We start from the raw sequence: 20,650 nt of genomic DNA, 5'->3' as shown, positions 1-20,650 counted from the left end.
TCATCACTTCTGCAGAGTTGAGGCGGGCTGAGTATGTGCTCATTCGTCGTGTGCAGAAAGAAGTGTTTGCTGAAGAATGGAAGGCCCTGTCAGCAAGTCAACCGCTGCCGAAGAAATCCCCGCTTCGCTGGTACCATCCGTACATCGATCGTGATCAAATTCTGCGGGTCGGTGGGCGATTGACGCACTCGGAGGAAGGAGAAGAAACGAAACATCCAGCTGTTCTGCCTGCTCGTCACCAGCTCACACGCATGATTCTTCAACACTATCACATGCGGCTGCTCCACGCTGGCCCACAACTACTACTTGGTGCGGTGAGACTTCGTTTTTGGCCGTTGGGAGGCAGAAGCTTGGCTCGGCTCATCGTACACCAATGCAATCGGTGCTACAGGTGCAAACCATCACCTGTACAACAATTTATGGGAGATCTGCCTGCAGCGCGAGTCACGGTCTCTCGTCCGTTCTCCAAGACTGGAATCGACTTTTTTGGACCAGTTTACGTGCGACCAGGACCGAGGCGTACAGCAGTGAAGGCATACGTTTGTTTATTCATTTGTCTATGCACAAAAGCAGTTCATTTGGAACTTGTGTCGGATTTATCTACAGATCGGTACCTGCAAGCGCTGCGGAGGTTCATAGGTCGCCGTGGCAGACCCGCAGAGATCTGGTCTGATAACGGAACAAATTTTGTTGGTGGTAAAAATCGGCTTCAAGAACTGTTCGCTTTGATGAAAGACTCGGAGCACAAAGAGAAGGTCGCTAAGGAGTTTGCTGATCAAGGCATTCGTTGGATTTTCAGCCCACCAAGCGCACCACACTTTGGCGGTTTGTGGGAGGCCGCTGTACGATCAGCAAAACATCATCTGCTACGAGTGTTGGGGGAGGAAACTTTAGCCATCGAAGACATGACAACTTTGTTGGTTCAGGTCGAAAGTTGCATGAATTCTCGCCCAATCACACAATTGTCAGACGACCCAAACGATTTGGAACCCCTAACACCTGGACACTTCCTCGTAACTTCTTCGCTGCAGTCTTTGCCGGATCCAAGCTACCTCGACGTGCCCACAAACCGACTCAACTACTGGCAGCAGGTTCAACGCAAGGTCCAAGAATTCTGGAGACGTTGGAAACGCGACTATTTGTCGCAACTTCAGAGCAGAACTAAACGTTTGTATGCAGCAGTCCCAATTGAAGTTGGCCGGCTAGTAGTCGTGGTGGACGACAACCTGCCACCAATACGTTGGAAGCTCGGCAGAATACACACGGTACATCCCGGGGACGATGGGGTTGTACGGGTGGTAACGCTGAAGACGGCTTCGGGATTCCTGAAACGCCCGGTGGAAAAAATATGTTTATTACCACGTCCGGATGAACAGCCAACAACAGACTCTACAGAGGAAAAATGAAAACATCACTTTCCCATCCTCCCACTCCCACTCCCTCGAAGAGGATTTTTTATTTATTTTCAGAAATGCTGGATATTTCTGGGTGGGTGAGAATGTTCGGGGATACAACCCTGGATCACCGCGAGCTATTGTGCCAGTCCATCGAGCGACGAGCTCTGGACCGCGATTGCGTGGTTGCTGCAGCGGGAACGAGATGGCCAGCGTCATCGATAGTCATCGACGGACCAGCAGCAGCAGATCGGGGAGCGAGTTGATGTCGCCGATTCTCAGAGAGGATCGACGAGGATGAGCTTTGCATGACCCGTATCAACATGACCCAATTATTATATAAGCTAAGAAATTACGTAACTAAAACTCTCAGTCATTCCTGGTCACCAGATGAAAAAAGGTCAAGCTAGGCCCTCGCACAAATTTTAACGTGTGGTTCAATAAGAACATAGTTTGTTAGGTGTTAGAAAAATAAATGTAGTTTGTCGAAATATAAGTGGTTTCCTGTCTAAAAGTGTTGTACGTGATTTTGTTTGTTCCAACCGTTCACCAACCTGGAACCTGGCCCGGTTGGAACCCGGGTAATCTGCCTTGACCCGTTGGAAGTCCCTCACCGAATTGTCCATCATCGGTGCTCACCCGTTCCCGTCAACCAGTGGTCGATGTGGAGTGCTGGCTGGACCGTTGCCAACACCCCCACACAACATGATATTATATAAAAAAAGGAACAGGAAAACAAATAATACTTATCTGAGTCAAAAAATCGTTGAAATACTTCTTCCTGCTAAGTATATAGAACCAGCATGTACCATCGATTCAAATGGACTCAACTCTCCACCTTCACCGGGAAACTGCTCGCGAGTCGCTCAATAGATTACCTCCTCTGAAATAACCAGAGAAAGGTTCTTCCTTCTGTCACGGACACCCCTAAAGGATAGAAGCAATGTCACATGTCACGTCCCTGACCCTGCCACACACTCACAATAATCAATTAAAAACGTAAATAAACCCCAAAGCACAGTCACATAAACAAACGCTTGCCGCAACCAGCACCAACGCGGATTTGTCAGTTTTTCTCTCGCTCACCCCCTCCGGAAACACCAAGAAAATTTCATCCAGTTGTAATCACCCGTTCACCATGAATACGACAAACGTAAACAAACACACACGCACACAATCGCGAAAACAATGTTCCCCCACAAATCAGGATTCCAATCACGCGACACCAAAACCAAAACAAACTTAACCAGCGGTGTTTTCCTTCACCTAGAACTCCCGTGTCCTGTTAAATCCACCGAAATCGTTCCGGCGTTGATCCGTGTCAAGACAGCACCTGCAGGAGGAGAAGGAGGAAGGAGGCCAAGTGACATTAAGGGTAAGAGGATTCCTCTTCTGGGGGCAGCTGCTTGGCCTGAACATTCCTTGCATCCGCCAACACTGAGCGGAACTTTTTCTTCGCCCCCAGCCACCAAAATAGAAGCAATCACTTAACCACAATATATCGCGGCTCCCGAAGGCCACGGACCGATCGAACACACACTCCCTCGGCCATAGAACGTACTCACAACCCGCGGCGATTCGCGGATTACAATTTATCCGCGGAAAACTACTGCGCGAAAACGTAAACAAACCAGCCCGCCACGAACGCAAAAGCTGTCTGTCTGCCGATTGCCGATTCCTGTCACGACATGTCTCGCGCGTTGCGTGCGAGCAGTGAACGAAAGAGAGAGAGAGAGCGAGCGCGTGGGCTCATTTTTGCGCTTTGCGATGTAATTTTATGTGCGTTAAAATACTTTTTAATGTGATTAGTTTAACTAGTGTATTTAAAGTAAATTAAAGTAAAAAAAACTCACTAAAAATTTCCATTAACAAAAAAGGTATTTTGCGGAGGAGTGAAAATTTTGCTAAGTCCAACGAAAACATGATGGAAAATAATTGTTTCATCTCATGATTGACAGGTCGATTATTTTTCTAAGTCCCAAAATAATTGGACATTCGAAATTTTGCTAAGTCCAGCGAAAACAAGATAAAACTAGAAAATATCATCTCATGATGGAGAGGTCGATTTTTTTCTAAGTCCCAAAATAATTTGGCTTTCGAAATTTTTCTAAGTCCAGCGAAAACTTGATCAAACATCAAAATATCATCTCATGACAGACGGGTCGAAATTTTTTCAAAGTCCCAAATAAATACATTTTCGAAATTCTGCTAAGTCCAAAAATATCAAATAGAAATGAAAATAAAACATTTGGTGATACACTGTCTAGAAACATAAAAAGTATCATGAATTTCTGGGGCCAATTTCCCGGGCAGAAAGTCGCATCATGGGACGAACAAAAAAATAACATGAGTTGTTTTTGATATCATGGCATGTTTGCTATTTGTTCCAAAAACTCTTAAAATGCGCGCCAAAATCTATGTTCCTTTCTATGTTTGTAGACCTTTTATCATCAGTTGTTAAATTTTCATTTTCTCATGATATTACCGGACTTAGAAAAAAATCGAAAACCGAATTATTTTGGGACTTAGAAAAAAAATTGACCTCTTTATAATGAGATGATGTTATTTTGTTTTATCATGCTTTCACTGGACTTAGCAAAATTTCGAAAGCCAAATTATTTTAGGACTTAGAAAAAATTCGAAATCTTTATCATGAGATGATATTATTTTGTTTTATCTTGTTTTTGCTGGACTTAGCAGAATTTCGAAAGCCAAATTATTTTGGGACTTAGAAAAATTTCGACCTCTTTATCATGAGATGATATTTTCTAGTTTTATCTTGTTTTTGTTGGACTTAGTAAAATTTTCACTCCTTGACAAAATTTCACTTTTCCTACACTTAGAATATTTTTAAAACCCTGGATTATGAGATGATTCATAAAGTTATTTTTTCAAGCGGGATTTAGCTAAAATGATAGTTTTGTTAATGGACATTTTTATTGATTTTTTTCACTTTAATTTACTTTAAATGCACTAGTTAAACTAATCACATTAAAAGTATTTTACCGCATATACAATTTCATCGCAAAGCGCAAAAATGAGCCCACGCGCTCGCTCACTCTCTCTTTCTCTCTTCTTTCGTTCACTGCTCGCACGCAACGCGCGAGACATGTCGTGACAGGAATCGGCAATCGGCAGACAGACAGCTTTTGCGTTCGTGGCGGGTTGGTTTGTGTACGTTTTCGCGCAGTAGTTTTCCGCGGATGAATTATAGTCCGCGAATCGCCGCGGGTTGTGAGTACGTTCTGTGGCCGAGGGAGTGTGTGTTCGTTCGTTCCGTGGCATTTGGGAGCCGTGATATGTTGTGGTTAAGTGATTGTTTGTGTTTTTGTGGCGGGGGGCTGCTGTGGATTAACGAGGAAAGGATTTTGGCGGATTCGCCAGGACAAGGACTAGGGTTTGTTTACGTTTTTGGTGCAGTAGTTTTCCACAGATTAACAACAGCCCGCGAATCGCCGCTGGTTGTAAGTGCGTATTTTGGCCGTGGGAATGTGCGTTCGTTGGTGTCGTTTTATGTGAGAGTTGCGAAATGTTGTAATTTATGTGAAAGTTGATGTTTCTGTGGCTCTGTGGAGAAGTTATGTTAGCGAAATCCTCCTGCTTACATGCGGCAGGTCATCGTTCCTCCTCCTCCTCCTCCTGCCGGTGCTGTTAAGACGTGGATCAACGCCGGAATGATTTTGGCGAATTTGACAGTTTTCGGTGGAGGAAAACAGCAGTGTCGATTTGTTTTGGTTTTTGTCGTCGCGTCATCAGAATCGCGATTTGTGGGGAAACCGTATTTGATCCGTGTGTTTTCGCGAGTGTGCGTGTGATTGTTTACGTTTCTGCGTTCATGGTGGTGATTGGGGACTGGACGTGAAACTGTGACATTGTTTCTATCGTTTTGGAGTGTCAGCGATAGAAGGATGAACCTTCCTCTTGTGATTCCGGAGGAGGTGATTCAATTGAGTGGCTCGAAAGCAGTTTCACGGAGGAGGATGAGTCCACCTGAAACCCGACGAATATTTTCCGACGATTTTTAAACTCAGATAAGTATTGATTGTTTTCTTTTTCTTTGTTTACTATAGAATTTTTAATTATTCCATAAATGTTGTTTGAGAATTGATGCTTTGTGTTTTATTTTCTCTTACAGATCTACTAACGGGCATTTTCTGGACATTCGGCTTCTAGAATTTTGTTTAGTTTGACCAATCAGCTGCAAAAATGGATTGTGCTGCAATCATATGCTCTCTGGATGCATTTAAAGAGGATTAACAAGGTATGTACGAGAATTATTATTTCAAAGTGAACCTATCACTTCAGTTAAGAAATTCTTTCAAACATTTCAATGTTTGTTTAGCAAAGTTCAGTTTTTCATTCTGTTATTTATGCTGATTTTGAATACACATATTTGACTTTTGACAGATTGATATAAAATTCTTAAAATAAATTATTTATTGATAAGGATTGCATATATTTTTTAGTTTCTTTCCTTTAAAGACCATATTTTTGTTTATTTTTTGTTGTTTGGGAATTTTATAAATTTAAATGTTTGTATAAGGCCGAGCCACGTAGCCCAGTTGTAACGCTTCCACCTTGACAATATTTACAAATTTCTACACTTTCAAATAGGTTTGCTAGAATTTCAGGAAAATTTTCAGCGGCCAATGCAAATAAATTAGTGCATTATTGATTTGTTTAGTTCAATTGTACATATTTTCGAAGCTTTTTCTTTGACTTGGCTTTACAAAAAGTTTTGGATGTAATTTTTTATTGTACCCTGATTTTTCGGGCCTACTTTGAAGGGGGAGTGACAAAAACTTTAAATAAAATTTGTACCAGCCTTACTTATTCACACTAAACTTTGTATTAATTCGAATTATACGGCAAATGATACAGTCATCCCACATATTCGGAACACCCACAAATTCGGAACACTTTTGTGATAATTTGTCAAAAGCATGCCAAATGCATCTTTTCTGTGTGCCCTACTATTTTTAGGACCTTTATTTGGACATTCTTTTGCTATTTCATTAATATAAGTAGTACTTTTAAAACAAAAAACTGCATTTCGAGACTATTTTATTCAGAGCAGCAAATCGCTGCTTCCAAATTGCCTGTTCCATAATTGTGGGATGTTATTGTGCCTCCCACAATTGTGGAACACCTGAATTTAACTGATATTTTCACAAAAAAGTTAGCAGACCATTCATAAAACATTACTAAGCATGAGTTTTACTGGTTTCCGAATATGAAGTCATTATTTTTATAAAAATATGTACCCCTGGAGCGATAAAAAAGATTGTTTACATCGTTAGAAAAAAGTGTTCCGAATTTGTAGATTTCAAGGGTCGAAGTTTTTCTTCAAAAACTTGATATAAAACGATAAAATTTGCAGTTGTTCGATACAGCATTCGAAAGATCGCAAAAACAGCTTTCAAATGAAGGTTCAGTTATCGATTTTCTATGATTTTTTGAATATTGGCCGATCTGTGAACTGTTCCTAATATGAGGGATGACTGTATACTAGGGTGGTCCAAATCTGGACTTTTTTGGGGCTACCCTCTGAAATCAAAGATTGACCCATCACTAGGCTAAATTCCAAATTTGAGCTCATTCTGACCACGGGAACCCCTCCCTCCAATCGCTTGAAGTTTGTATGGGAAAAATCGTCAAAATGTATGGAGAAAAGCAACTGTTTTACTTTTTACCTGTGGAAGGCGCCATAGTTATCCGATGCTTACCATTTCTCAAATGTAGAACCTTCATTATATTTAGAACAACTTTCCCGAAGACACCATATTTTTAGGATTTTTTCCCGCGAAGTTATTAGCGCCCAAAACTGACCATTTTTGCGCGGCCAGCTGTAAGGGGCTACCTAACAACGATGTTTATTTCCAATTCGTACACGCACGTGCTCTCTCTCAGGTTCAAACTCTCTCACGACACGAGCTTGCTCGCCTGCCTGCCTGCCTGCCTTTTTGCTTACAAGCGCGCGCTGTTACTCTACTTGGACTTTTATCGTCGTCGTCGTCGTTTTCGTTTGCTATCTGCTGCGCTGCGTTCCTGGCATGTTTATTATAATTTTCAACTAAAATAGCAGGTTTGTTTTGAGTTATATTTAGCATATAAATTCTTATATTATGTCAAAATTGAAAAAAAGTGCACTAACAAAATAATTTGAATAAAAGACTTAGGCCTTGGCTTAGCCTCGTTTAAAAAATTGAAGCAAATGAACAGGATTTGTTCGTTTTTCCGAGCATTACAAGCAGTTGTTCGTATATGCTCATTAGAGAGAATGATTCAGTTATTTTAAAAAATCTTCAGGTAATACAAATTTTGTTTTTTTTTACTCTAAATATCATCCGACCAACTGCTTGTCCATTCGAAGGCGATTTGATTACAGATTTCAAACTAGCTAGCTCAACAATCTCTATTTTTGAGGCTTTTCTTCTAGACATCGTTGCACTTTTTGGATGTTTCGGAATCGTAAGCTTCTAATAATCGTCAAAGGCAAAATATACCGCAACCCTGACTGAAAAGTCCGTCAGACGTCTGTCGTTTGTCGTCCGTGCAATTGTACGACGTCGCTCGACAATGTCGTGCGACTTTCGCGCGAATGTCATACGTTTTTGCACCAAAATGTCGTATTTGTCGTGCGATCGATGATCGAAATTGTACGACATTGTCGTACGACATTCGACCGACGTCGCACGGTTTTGTTATTTAGAATGTCGTGCTATTGTCGTGTGCTGTCATTTCGGATTTTTAGGTTATGTTGCAGTTGAAAAAAACTGTTGTTTTGTTTTTATTGTTTTTTTTTATTTCAACTCTCAAAATTTCACAAAAATATTTAATTGTTCACTTAATTTCACTTGCGGATCGCCGATTCTTCTCCAACTTTGCTTCCTTCGGGATTTGCCTTGACCGCAGCTTCCGGCTTGGATGTTGGAGGCGGCCGTGGCAGCATCTCCTACGGATTGATGTTTACCGGAGTACGAGAGGCTGCTTCCTTGGGTTCTACGGAAGCCACGCGGGACCACACGGGGACGCATGGTTTCCGGCAGGATCAGATCAGAATATGTTTGTTGCCTGAAAAAATATAACATCAATCAACAATTGGCAAGAATTTTCTAAATTAAATTCAGAATTCAATAATAATAATAATAAAATTTCAAAACAATACAATTTCAAATATGTAATATTCAAATATTTTGTAACTATAAAAGAAAAACTAAATTTATTTATTCTCGCTTACTTTTACAAAATGTCCTATGTACATAGAAAACCCATGGCGCATTGGTTTTTTTAAAAAGAATTCTAATTGAAGAAATCTTAAAAATTTAAATTAAAAAACGTATAAAACTCAAATTACTGCAAATAATTAAAAAATCCGACAATATTATTATTATTTAATAATTGTACCAAATTTGAGAATTCTAAAAATATTTAATGATCAAACGTTTACAAATTTCAGCATCATCATCTCATCATCAAATTCTAAAATTCTAAAATTCTAAAATTCTAAAATTCTAAAATTCTAAAATTCTAAAATTCTAAAATTCTAAAATTCTAAAATTCTAAAATTCTAAAATTCTAAAATTCTAAAATTCTAAAATTCTAAAATTCTAAAATTCTAAAATTCTAAAATTCTAAAATTCTAAAATTCTAAAATTCTAAAATTTAAAATTCTAAAATTCTAAAATTCTAAAATTCTAAAATTCTAAAATTCTAAAATTCTAAAATTCTAAAATTCTAAAATTCTAAAATTCTAAAATTCTAAAATTCTAAAATTCTAAAATTCTAAAATTCTAAAATTTAAAATTTAAAATTCTAAAATTCTAAAATTCTAAAATTCTAAAATTCTAAAATTCTAAAATTTAAAATTCTAAAATTCTAAAATTCTAAAATTCTAAAATTCTAAAATTCTAAAATTCTAAAATTCTAAAATTCTAAAATTCTAAAATTCTAAAATTTAAAATTCTAAAATTCTAAAATTCTAAAATTCTAAATTTAAAATTCTAAAATTCTAAAATTTAAAATTCTAAAATTCTAAAATTCTAAAATTTAAAATTCTAAAATTCTAAAATTCTAAAATTCTAAAATTCTAAAATTCTAAAATTAAAATTCTAAAATTCTAAAATTCTAAAATTCTAAAATTCTAAAATTCTAAAATTCTAAAATTTAAAATTCTAAAATTCTAAAATTCTAAAATTTAAAATTCTAAAATTCTAAAATTCTAAAATTCTAAAATTCTAAAATTCTAAAATTCTAAAATTCTAAAATTCTAAAATTCTAAAATTCTAAAATTCTAAAATTCTAAAATTCTAAAATTCTAAAATTCTAAAATTCTAAAATTCTAAAATTCTAAAATTCTAAAATTCTAAAATTCTAAAATTCTAAAATCCTAAAATTCTAAAATTCTAAAATTCTCAAATTCTAAAATTCTAAAATTCTAAAATTCTGAAATTCTAAAATTCTAAAATTCTAAATTTCTAAAACTCTAAAATTCTAAAATTCTAATTTTCTGAATATTAAAATTGGAGAGTACCTCAATACCAAAATCATTTACTTCAATTCGTGATATTTTTAACTCCTATTTTTCATTAGACCAAAAAAAAATTCAAAAGTTAATAGATTTTAAATTTTTCCTATTTTAAAATTTAAGAATTTTTAGACTTTTTTAAAAGAATTTTTAAAAGTTTAAGATATTTAAAAGAAATAAAAACTTTAACATTTTTTAAATTTCAAAAATATATTTTGTAAAATTTTTGTATTTTTTTTTTGTTTTTTTTTTTAATTTTTAGAATTTTTTAAATTTGTTTTATTTAAAATTATCAAAAATTAAAGATGTGCAAAAAAAGAGATTTTTTTAATTTTTAGAATTTTAAGAAACTTACTTATTTTTAAAATGCGTAGAATTTATAACAAATAGAATTTTTGATAATTTTTATTTAAAAATATAAATTATTTGAATTTTAGCATTTTTAGAATTTACAATTTTGGAATTTTAGAACATATAATTTTTAAAATTTTAGAATTCAAAATTTCAACTCGTGCGACTAACGTTTTGGGAATTTATGAACTTTATAATGTTAGATTTTTAGTATTTATGAATTGAACAATTTTGTATTTAAGAATTAGGGAATTTTAATATTTAAATTTTTGTCAATTTTAAAATTTTCATATTTTAGAGTTTATTTTTTTAATATTTGAAGACTTTGAGAATTTTAAATTAATGAATTGTATAATTTAAGAATATTAACAATTTGCACAATATTAAGAAATGCATTCTTGCATTCTTAAGTTCTGTAATGCTAGAATTTTAAATTAAGAATAAAAAACTTTATAATTTAATTTTACAATTATCAAATCAAATCAGCGTTGAAGTTTTTTTTTAAGCATTATTGGATTAAAAAGTTAAGAATTTGTGACGTTCATCTAATTTTTAATTTCGATCATCCAATCGCACTCCCAGCACACCTCCTCCATCGTTTATAAAACATGACTCACCAGTTCCATTAGATATGGAGGCAACCTCCCGCGGAAAGTAAAACACCAAACACTAACGGCTTCCTCGATCGCAAACTGGTTCCTTCCCGTCCCGTCTTCCGGAATGGCTCGCCGAGTAATCCATATTTCCCGTCCTCCTCTTCCTCCTATACCGCCACGAAGACCGCAATCTGGAATACAAGACAATTTGATTCGGTTGTCGCCCACTCCGGCCGGAACTTTCCGGCAGAAAAAGTAATTCAATCTAGAACACAACTTACCTTTAAACTGGCCAAAATCCTCCCAAAGCCTAAAACCAACAACAATTTGTTCGACTTGGTTGCAATCAAGTCCGAACAAGTTCAACTGAAGAGAACTGTCAAACTGTTTGCGTCGACGATAATCGACGTCGAATTGAAGGTTAATCGATGGAAAAAACAATGTCGGGCAGGTTGAGTGTTTGTCGTACGTTTGTCGTCCTTTCGACCAATCGATATCGAAACGGTAAAATCAAAACCGTGCGACAACTCGTACGACGTGCGACATTTTTCAAACAGGGAATTTGTTGTAAGGAAGTTTTTTATATTTTCGGCAGATAAAAATATTTTGTATGGAATGAAAAATAATCGTGATCATAGGGCTACGAAAAAACTTCAAATGTTTTCTTTTTAAGCTTGTTTGATAGTACCTATACAAAAGTGGAAAAAAACAGTTCCCAAAATCGGTGAATTGTCTAAGTGTATTGTTCTTCCTGAAATCTATACTTGACTAAGTTGAAAAAAAGTCTTATATTTTTTCTAGAAGAGTTAAAATCCCAGCCTTGAGTTTGGTATGATACCAAAACTAGAAATAAATTTCAATTACATAACATAACAGATGACAAATCATGGAGGAACTAATTTATCGATATTTGTATTCTCTCACACACGCTCTGATAATATGATATCTATTGTTAATCACATATTACATTTAATTTTATATCTCGAAATAAATATCGAAATATATCTTGAAAATTATAATAAACATGCCAGGAACGCAGCGCACTATGGGGTATTTCCATATAAGCGAGCGGCCAAAAATATTTTTTTGCTTTTTTGTGACTTTTTGTGTTGTTTGTACTTAGTATAATGAAAACAAATGAATTTTGATATTTTTCCAGAAAATAAGTTTAATTTTCGATTTTTTCATATATTAGAGGCCACATGCATTAATGTGGTGAATTTTAATATTCTTGCTCTGTCTATTTGATGCACGGAATGGCGGTTTATGCTATGTTAAAGTTTCTGATTTACGTTCAATCTCCCTCCCCTTCTTCTTGAGTTAAAATCCACCTCTCTTTGAAGACCCCCCCCCCCCTTCCCCACCAATCAAAATTTGATTTTTGCGGTGTTTTAGAATTTTAGACGGTTTATTTTATGGAACATTGTATGGATTCTCGTCCACGTTTTTTGTTGATCCACTTGCAAATTCACATTTTCCACGATAAATTCTTCTAAATCAAAATCACTATGTAACCGATTGTCGTTAGATTACTTAAAATATGAACTTCTTCTATGGGCTTTTGTATACCTCGTTTTGAAGCTACAGAACAACATGCGTAGTTTTTCCCTGAGTTGATCATGTGACGGTTCTGCAATGTTGTAATTCTTACAAATATACTCGAAAGCAGTTCTCACGTTTTCAAAATAGTGCTTCGTTATATCGTACAGGGACACTACGGTATTATTATCCATACTTTCAAAAGAACACAACAACGAACTGATATGAATATTCGACGAATCGTTTCTGTAAATACTTAGAATAGGAATTTCTAATTTTATTAAACGTACCTAAGTACCAACAAAGTCATGAATATCAAACCATTTTCAAAACATACATAGCAGGTACGTCATTTCTGCTTCCGCAGGTAAATAATGTGATTTTAACCAAGCGTATACGCGAAATCATTAATTTTCATGCATGAATCAAAATGTTCAAAATGGCATAACTCAAAAAGTGCACATAAGTGCACTTTGAAATTTGGAGACAAGTTAGGACATGGTTCAAATTTTAAGCTACAAATTTTTCAGACCGCACAAATGCACACAAAAAAAGAACTCCATTAGCAAAGTTGAAAAAAACTAAATTTTGAATAAAAATCCATTTTTTTATTTTTATTATTTTTTTTAGCCTGTAAAAGTGTGTTTTGTAAAATGTTATTAAAAAGTTGAATCAATTACTTTTCTGAATATATATAATGATGCAGGAAAAAATACATAAACAGCTACACAATACAACTATGAAAAATAATCATTTTTTTGTCAAAAAACATGTTTTTTCTTACCATTTTCGCCTTTGAAGGTCTGCAATTCAGTGAATTTTGAACCTACAACTTTCAAACTCTGGATTTTTCTTAGTTAGAATGTTTATTTTCGAAAAAAAATACCAAAAAAATAATTAGAGTATGTCAGTTTTTCGATTTATGGCCGCCTGAAACCCCATAGTGAGCGCAGCGGATAGCAAACGAAAACGACGACGACGACAAAAGTCCAAGCAGAGAAACAGTGCGCGCTTGTAGGTAAACAGGCAGGCAGGCAGGCGAGCAAGCTCGTGAGAGAGTTTGAACCTGAGAGAGAGCACGTGCGTGTACGAATTGGAAATAAACATCGTTGTTAGGTAACCCCTTACAGCTGGCCGCGCAAAAATGGTCAGTTTTGGGCGCTAATAACTTCGCGGGAAAAAATCCTAAAAATATGGTGTCTTCGGGAAAGTTGTTCTAAATATAATGAAGGTTCTACATTTGAGAAATGGTAAGCATCGGATAACTATGGCGCCTTCCACAGGTAAAAAAGTAAAACAGTTGCTTTTCTCCATACATTTTGACGATTTTTCCCATACAAACTTCAAGCGATTGGAGGGAGGGGTTCCCGTGGTCAGAATGAGCTCAAATTTGGAATTTAGCCTAGTGATGGGTCAATCTTTGATTTCAGGGGGTAGCCCCAAAAAAGTCCAGATTTGGACCACCCTACTGTATACAAATATTTTTAAAATTTAGATTGTCATTATGTTTAGTCTTCCAGCAGATTGTTTGCTATAGTTTTTAATTTTAGGCTTATTTAATAAAAATAAATTTTACTAGAAAATCACATTATATCATTAAATTAATTTGTTTTATTAAAATACAATTGAAAAACAGTCTATATGAAACTTATATCTTCTTACTGTGTATTACGCTTTCTAAAGCAACAAAATTATTACAGAAAAAAAATATCTGGAAACATCACAACTTGTTATGATACTTTTATGTTTTTGTATGATATTTTTCGCCCAATATTTTTCCAGGAAAAAATGAACTGGTCGGGATAATTTTATGTTTATGGATGATATTTTTCCGCACCATAGCATGATAATTTGAAGTTTCCAACACGAACTTAAGTTGATAATTTTTTGATATGCGTAGAGTAAATTATGTTCGCGTTTATGTTTGATTAACTCTTAACTGGAAGTTAACAGGTACTTGACATGTTTGTGTTTTTGCGAACATGACAAGTTTGCAGGAAGATGTAACTTTCTGCCCGGGTTTTTAGTTTTTGGAACAAACAAAAATCATGCCATGTTCACAAAAACAACTCAAGTTATTTTTCTGTTCGTCCCATGATGCGACTTTCTGCCCGGGCCCCCGGGCAGAAAGTCGCATCTTAGGATGAACACAAAAATATCATGGACTGTTTTTGTGAACATGGCATGATTTTTGTTTGTTCCAAAAACTAAAAAATTGGCCGCAGAAATCCATGATATTTTTTATGTTTCTAGACAGTGTATCATCAAATGTTTTATTTTCATTTCTATTTGATATTTTTGGACTTAGCAGAATTTCGAAAATTAATTTATTTGGGACTTTGAAAAAATTTCGACCCGTCTATCATGAGATGATATTTTGATGTTTAATCAAGTTTTCGCTGGACTTAGAAAAATTTCGAAAGCCAAATTATTTTGGGACTTAGAAAAAAATCGACCTCTCCATCATGAGATGATATTTTCTAGTTTTATCTTGTTTTCGCTGGACTTAGCAAAATTTCGAATGTCCAATTATTTTGGGACTTAGAAAAAAAATCGACCTGTCAATCATGAGATGAAACAATTATTTTCCATCATGTTTTCGTTGGACTTAGCAAAATTTTCACTCCTCCGCAAGATGGCACTTTTGTTAATGGAAATTTTTAGTGAGTTTTTTTTTTCACTTTAATTTACTTTAAATACACTAGTTAAACTAATCACATTAAAAAGTATTTTAACGCACATAAAATTTCATCGCATAGCGCAAAAATGAGCCCACGCGCTCGCTCTCTCTCTCTTCTCTCTTCTTTCGTTCACTGCTCGCACGCAACGCGCGAGACATGTCGTGACAGGAATCGGCAATCGGCAGACAAACAGCTTTTGCGTTCGTGGCGGGCTGGTTTGTTTACGTTTTCGCGCAGTAGTTTTCCGCAGATAAATTGTAATCCGCGAATCGCCGCGGGTTGTGAGTACGTTCTATGGCCGAGGGAGTGTGTGTTCGATAGGCCTGTGGCCTTCGGGAGCCGCGATATATTGTGGTTAAGTGATTGCTTCTGTTTTGGTGGCTGGGGGCGAAGAAAAAGTTCCGCTCAGTGTAGGCGGATGCAAGGAATGTTCAGGCCAAGCAGCTGCCCCCAGAAGAGGAATCCTTTTGCCCTCAAAGTCACTTGGCCTCCTTCCTCCTCCTCCTCCTGCAGGTGCTGTCTTGACACGGATCAACGCCGGAACGATTTCGGCGGATTTGATTGGACACGGGAGTTCTCGGTGAAGGAAAACACAGCTAGTTAAGTTTGTTTTGGTTTTGGTGTCGCGTGATTGGAATCCTGATTTGTGGGGGAACATTGTTTTCGCGAATTCGCGATTGTGTGCGTGTGTCTTTGTTTACGTTTGACGCATTCTTGGTGAACGGGTGATTACAACTGTATGAAACTTCCTTTGTGTTTCCGGAGGGGGTGAGCGAGAGAAAAACTGACAAATCCGCGTTGGTGCTGGCTGCGGCCTGCGATTGTTCAAGTGACTGTGCTTTGGGGTTTGTTTACGTTTTTAATTGATTATTGTGAGTGTGTGGCAGGGGCAGGGATGTGACAATGTGACATTGCTTCTATCCTTTAGGGGTGTCCGTGACAGAAGGAAGAACCTTTATCTGGTTATTTCGGAGGAGGTAATCTATTGGGCGACTCGCGAGCAGTTTCCCGGTGAAGGTGGAGAGTGGAGTCCATCTGAATCGATGGTACATGCTGCTTCTAAATACTTAGTAGGAAGAAGTATTTCAACGATTTTTTGACTCAGATAAGTATTATTTGCTTTCCTTTTCTATTTTTTATAATATCATGTTGGATTATTTGATAAAAAAAAACCCTGGACATTCTGTTTTAGAATTGATACTTTGTGTTTTGTTTTCTTTAACAGGACGACAACCTGGGCATGTTTCGGGACATTCAGCATCTGGCATTTTGTTCAATTAGACAAATTAGCTGCGATGCAATCATGCTTTGGTTGGATGGATTGGAAGAGGATTAACCAGGTATGTACGAAAAATATTATTTTAAGGTGAACCTATCACTGTTCGAACTTCATTTTGTAAATTTTGCGAATATATTTTTTTCAAACCAAATCAATGTAGTCATAAATTTTATATTAATTGAATTTTCACCAATATATATTTATCACAGATGGCTTCAATAATCTTTTTCTGTGAAGTCACTAGAATATTTTGTGCGAATTATTGTTTAAATATGTTTTAAAGACGTTCTCGTGAAGAGATTTTTTTTTATTTAACGTTGTTGCCGTATTATATTGGTATAGTAGTTGTCCTAAGCTGAGATGAGGAGTACCTTTAAAAACTGTTTAATTCAAAGAAAGATTTTGGTTTTGAGCGAATAATTCAACTGAAGAAAGAACATCATCTTTCTTCAATATTTGATTTGCTTTTATTATTTCAGTGTTTTAAAGAATTTGGGCATGAATTGTTTTTAAGTTTATAAATTGTTTTTTTTAGAAGTAGATTATGTTAAAGTCAATGTAACTTTTTCCAACAAAAAGTTGTTAATATTACATTGAAAAACTGATGATTTATGTAACTTGCAATATCAAATAAAGTGAAATTTTATTTAAATATTTAATGAACCTCTTTAAATATTTTTTACATTTAAAAATATTGTTGACTTTCAGTACATCATTTTAATAACAGATTGATTGAAAGTTATTAACAAAAACCTTCAAAAAATAGATAAGCTGGTATCCCATAAAAAATACACATTGTTACTGAGTTTTGTGGCATTAATATAAAATGAATATTAATGGCAAAAACTCAATATTTAAATCGATTCCATTTAAATATCAATGTTGATAATTAATTCAATTTATACGCAATGTTTTTTTCACAGTACGCTTTCACTGTCCGCACAAGCTCTCTCTCTCTTTTCGCTTTTCTCCCACTTGCTGCTTACACTCGCACACACGGCGAAATGTCAAAACAGGAATCAAAACAAACCGGTGCTGTGGTTTTTTGTTTCGTAAATCGGGAAAAAGTGCATTTTTGGTGCATTATGTGTCGATAGTCGTATGTATTTGTGTTTGTTTATGTGTAGTGAGTGAGGGGAAAGTGGAGGTTGTCGTTTTACCGCGGAAAAGAACGATTTGTAGCGAGAATCTTGTGTATTTTTGCGTCACCATTTTGGTGCATTAGAAGAAGGAAAACTAAGTAGATTCACCACCGCCAGAGTTGGCCACCGATGGAAACTGAGGCTTCAATTCGGTGCGGAGTGAACCCGGCAGGCTGTGCTGTTTTTGTTTATGTGTTTTATGTCGGTAATTGCGTGTGTATTAGTTTGTTTATGTGGGGATGTGGTTTGCAAAAGAATTTGGAGGAGGTTTTTTCGCGATCGACTTTTGCACCTGTCACAGAAGAAGTCAGAAGAGGAATCCTCGTTGCCGGTATGGCCACCATCATTCAGCTTTACGGAAGCTCTACAATCTCCAGATTCTTCCTGTGGCAGACGGTGCTAGTTTTGCCTGTTTTTTGGAAATTAAATATGTCTTTATTGAACATTCTTATAATAATTACATTTCTTCTACATGCTAAGTGGTATGGCCTAATGCTCTTCATCTTTGTTGTATTTTTCGTTTGATTATTAACTGATCACATTTATTTTATTTACTTCAAATTGTTTTACATTATTGCATTGAATCGAATACATTTGGGTAAAAAAGAAAAAAAAAAATCACTTTATCAACTAATCCTAACTTAAAACTAAAAAAATAAATTTATTGAAATATTCAAAATCACTAGAACGAGTAAGCTACGAACTGTATTTTAAGATGAATGCTCCAAGAGTTCTTACTTGTTCCTGGCGAGTTTTGCAACCACGCAGTGTTGTTGTCATCTCGATGAAAATGTTCAAAAGTTCTTGTGGTGAAAACAGGTCACTACTGCCTTCACCCGTTGATGCTGGTTGGTTTTCCCTCGGTTGCTGACTGAAGCCTGGAGGTGTTGTATTCTCTGCAACTTTTTGCCGCTGATTCAACGGCAATGGCTGCAGATTTGGAACCACTCGAACAGATCCCGCTCCAGGTGACGCCAAAGCAGGAAAATCCACGTCCGTGTATGCTGGTGGTGTTTTACGACGATTTGGTTGGTGCCTCGTCGTCGCTTGCTGCCGAATTTTTACAAACTCAGCACGTTTTGGGCAGCTTCGATTCTTGGTCGAATGGTCGCCGCCGCAATTGAAGCATTTCGCTTCGATGTTCTCGTTGATTGTTTCGCAAGCTTGAGTTTTGTGCTCACCTCCGCAGGTTGCACAACGACTCTTGATGAAACAGTTCCTTCCACCATGTCCAAACTGCAAGCAGTTCGAACACTGTGTCACGTCACGGTGCACTGGACGATAACGTTCCCAAGTCACGATGATGTTGAAAATTGCCCGAACTGCTTTTAGCTCAGACGGCGTTGTCGATCCTTTCTCAAGATGAACCAGGTACAGTTGATCACGATACTTGATGTCCTTGTTGTGTCTCGTCATCTTGAAGACTTCGATCACGTTCAACTTAAGAGTTTTGAGCTCTTCTTTCAGCACACTCACATCCATGTCGTACAGGCCTCGGAGGACCTGTTTCATGGGGCGTTTACCTGGATCGTCATGGCTGTAGTATTCAATCTTGGTGTTGTTCAGGAAATCCCGAACGTAGTTGTAATCCTTTCTGGTAGGTAGCAGAATTTTGAGTCCATCAGCACACAAGCGAATGGAAGCTCGTAAAGCACCAGATTTGATAAACCCGGTCAGCCACTTTCGCACCGAATCCGATGACGATGTTTTCAAAAAAATGGGTGGCAACTTTTCCCGTCGTTCAAATTCTTCCTTCTCGCTCACGTCCACAGGGAGGGTAGCGAACTGGTTTGAAGACAATTTTTGAGCGTCCTTGCTCAAACTGCCTGGCTTTGCAGGTAGCGCTTCGGCATTCTTTAGCTTTTTCAAATCTGCCGATCCTGCTGGTGAGGACCGCCTCTTTTTCTTGCCGTGAGGCATTTTTGCACTTTTTAAGCACTTTTCAGGAGCTAATATCCAGGAGTACCTCACTGATTGGTGTTCCACAAAGGAATGACGAGTTTTGCCTGTTGACAGATGCATCTCGCAGAAGAGGAGCTTTGCAGTCGCAAGGTATTATTTATTTATCACAGCCCCCAAAGTTTTTGTTCTGCTGCAGCTTGTCCCCTCCGTCAAAAGCCCGGTTCAAACATTTTTTTTATTTTCAGCCTCTGAAGGAGGAGGAGGCAAAACGGTGCAATCTAATAAGCAGCTGCGTTTTGTAACTGTCTCCAGCGGGGCGGGTCCTACCTATTTAGCAGCACCATCTTCCACCGGAAGATTTTGGGGCCTCCATCGTTCCGGTAGCCATCATTTGCATTGGGCAAATCCGGTCATTTCGACAACGGAATTCTCGTTTTTATTCAGATAAGTATTGTTTACTTTCATTTTGTAGAAGTTACATTTAATAATCATTGTAAAGGTGGAGTATCTTTACAAAAATGATTTACATTTTCATTTTAGAATTGATACTTTGTGTTCTCTTCTCTTTCACAGGACAGCAATTTCTGGACAACCATCATCATATCATAGTATTCATCATAGTGAATTGATTGGATGGATTTAGAGATCATTTACAAGGTATGTTAAAAAATATTGTTATGTGAACATATCACTTTTTATCAATTGGATATTCAGTACATGTCAATTCCCGTTTTTTTTTTAAAGATAATGAATCTTAATTGAAAACATTCATGGTGTTAATTTTTGAGATATTACCCTTAAAACTACTTTTGAGAAAAACTTCTTGCAAATTGTAATTCTCGCTTACTTTTTAAAAAGGTCCTATGTAAATAGGAAACCCATGGCGCATTGGTGGTTTTGAAAAAGTAATCTAGAATTATTTATTGGCAAAAATAAAAAGGAATCTAAAATATGCAATTTAGCATTTCAAAAAGACGATTACACCAGCTGTATGATTAACGCTTGTTTCATTCGTATTCAGACTTACTTTCGTTTTGCAAAATCATCTTCAATCAAAATCATCTGGTTTATGGTACCCATGCTTATAAATGTTAACCCCAAATCAAACAAAACACTCAATTTTATGTAAATAAGTTAGACTCTAGTACATTTATATATGTTCAGAAAAAAAAACACCAATATATCACTTGTTTTCATAGTTCTTTTATGTTTTCAGATGACAGTTTTTGACATAAAAAA

At 36.4% G+C, this 20,650-nt stretch overlaps 1 protein-coding gene across 1 annotated transcript in view; it reads left to right on the top strand.

Annotated features, from left to right (window-relative positions):
* Window positions 1-20,650, top strand: part of LOC119766157 — a 57,172-nt gene that overhangs the window by 18,612 nt on the left and 17,910 nt on the right. Inside the window, exon 3 of the mRNA XM_038250557.1 lies at window positions 57-314. Coding sequence (XP_038106485.1) covers window positions 57-314 — 258 coding nt within the window. The remainder of the gene's footprint in view (window positions 1-56; window positions 315-20,650) is intronic.

Source organism: Culex quinquefasciatus, chromosome 2, assembly GCF_015732765.1.
Source record: "Culex quinquefasciatus strain JHB chromosome 2, VPISU_Cqui_1.0_pri_paternal, whole genome shotgun sequence".
Classification (NCBI taxonomy): domain Eukaryota; kingdom Metazoa; phylum Arthropoda; class Insecta; order Diptera; family Culicidae; genus Culex; species Culex quinquefasciatus.
The sequence above is the reverse complement of the archived record's forward strand: the minus strand, read 5'-3'. Positions and strand labels throughout refer to the sequence as shown.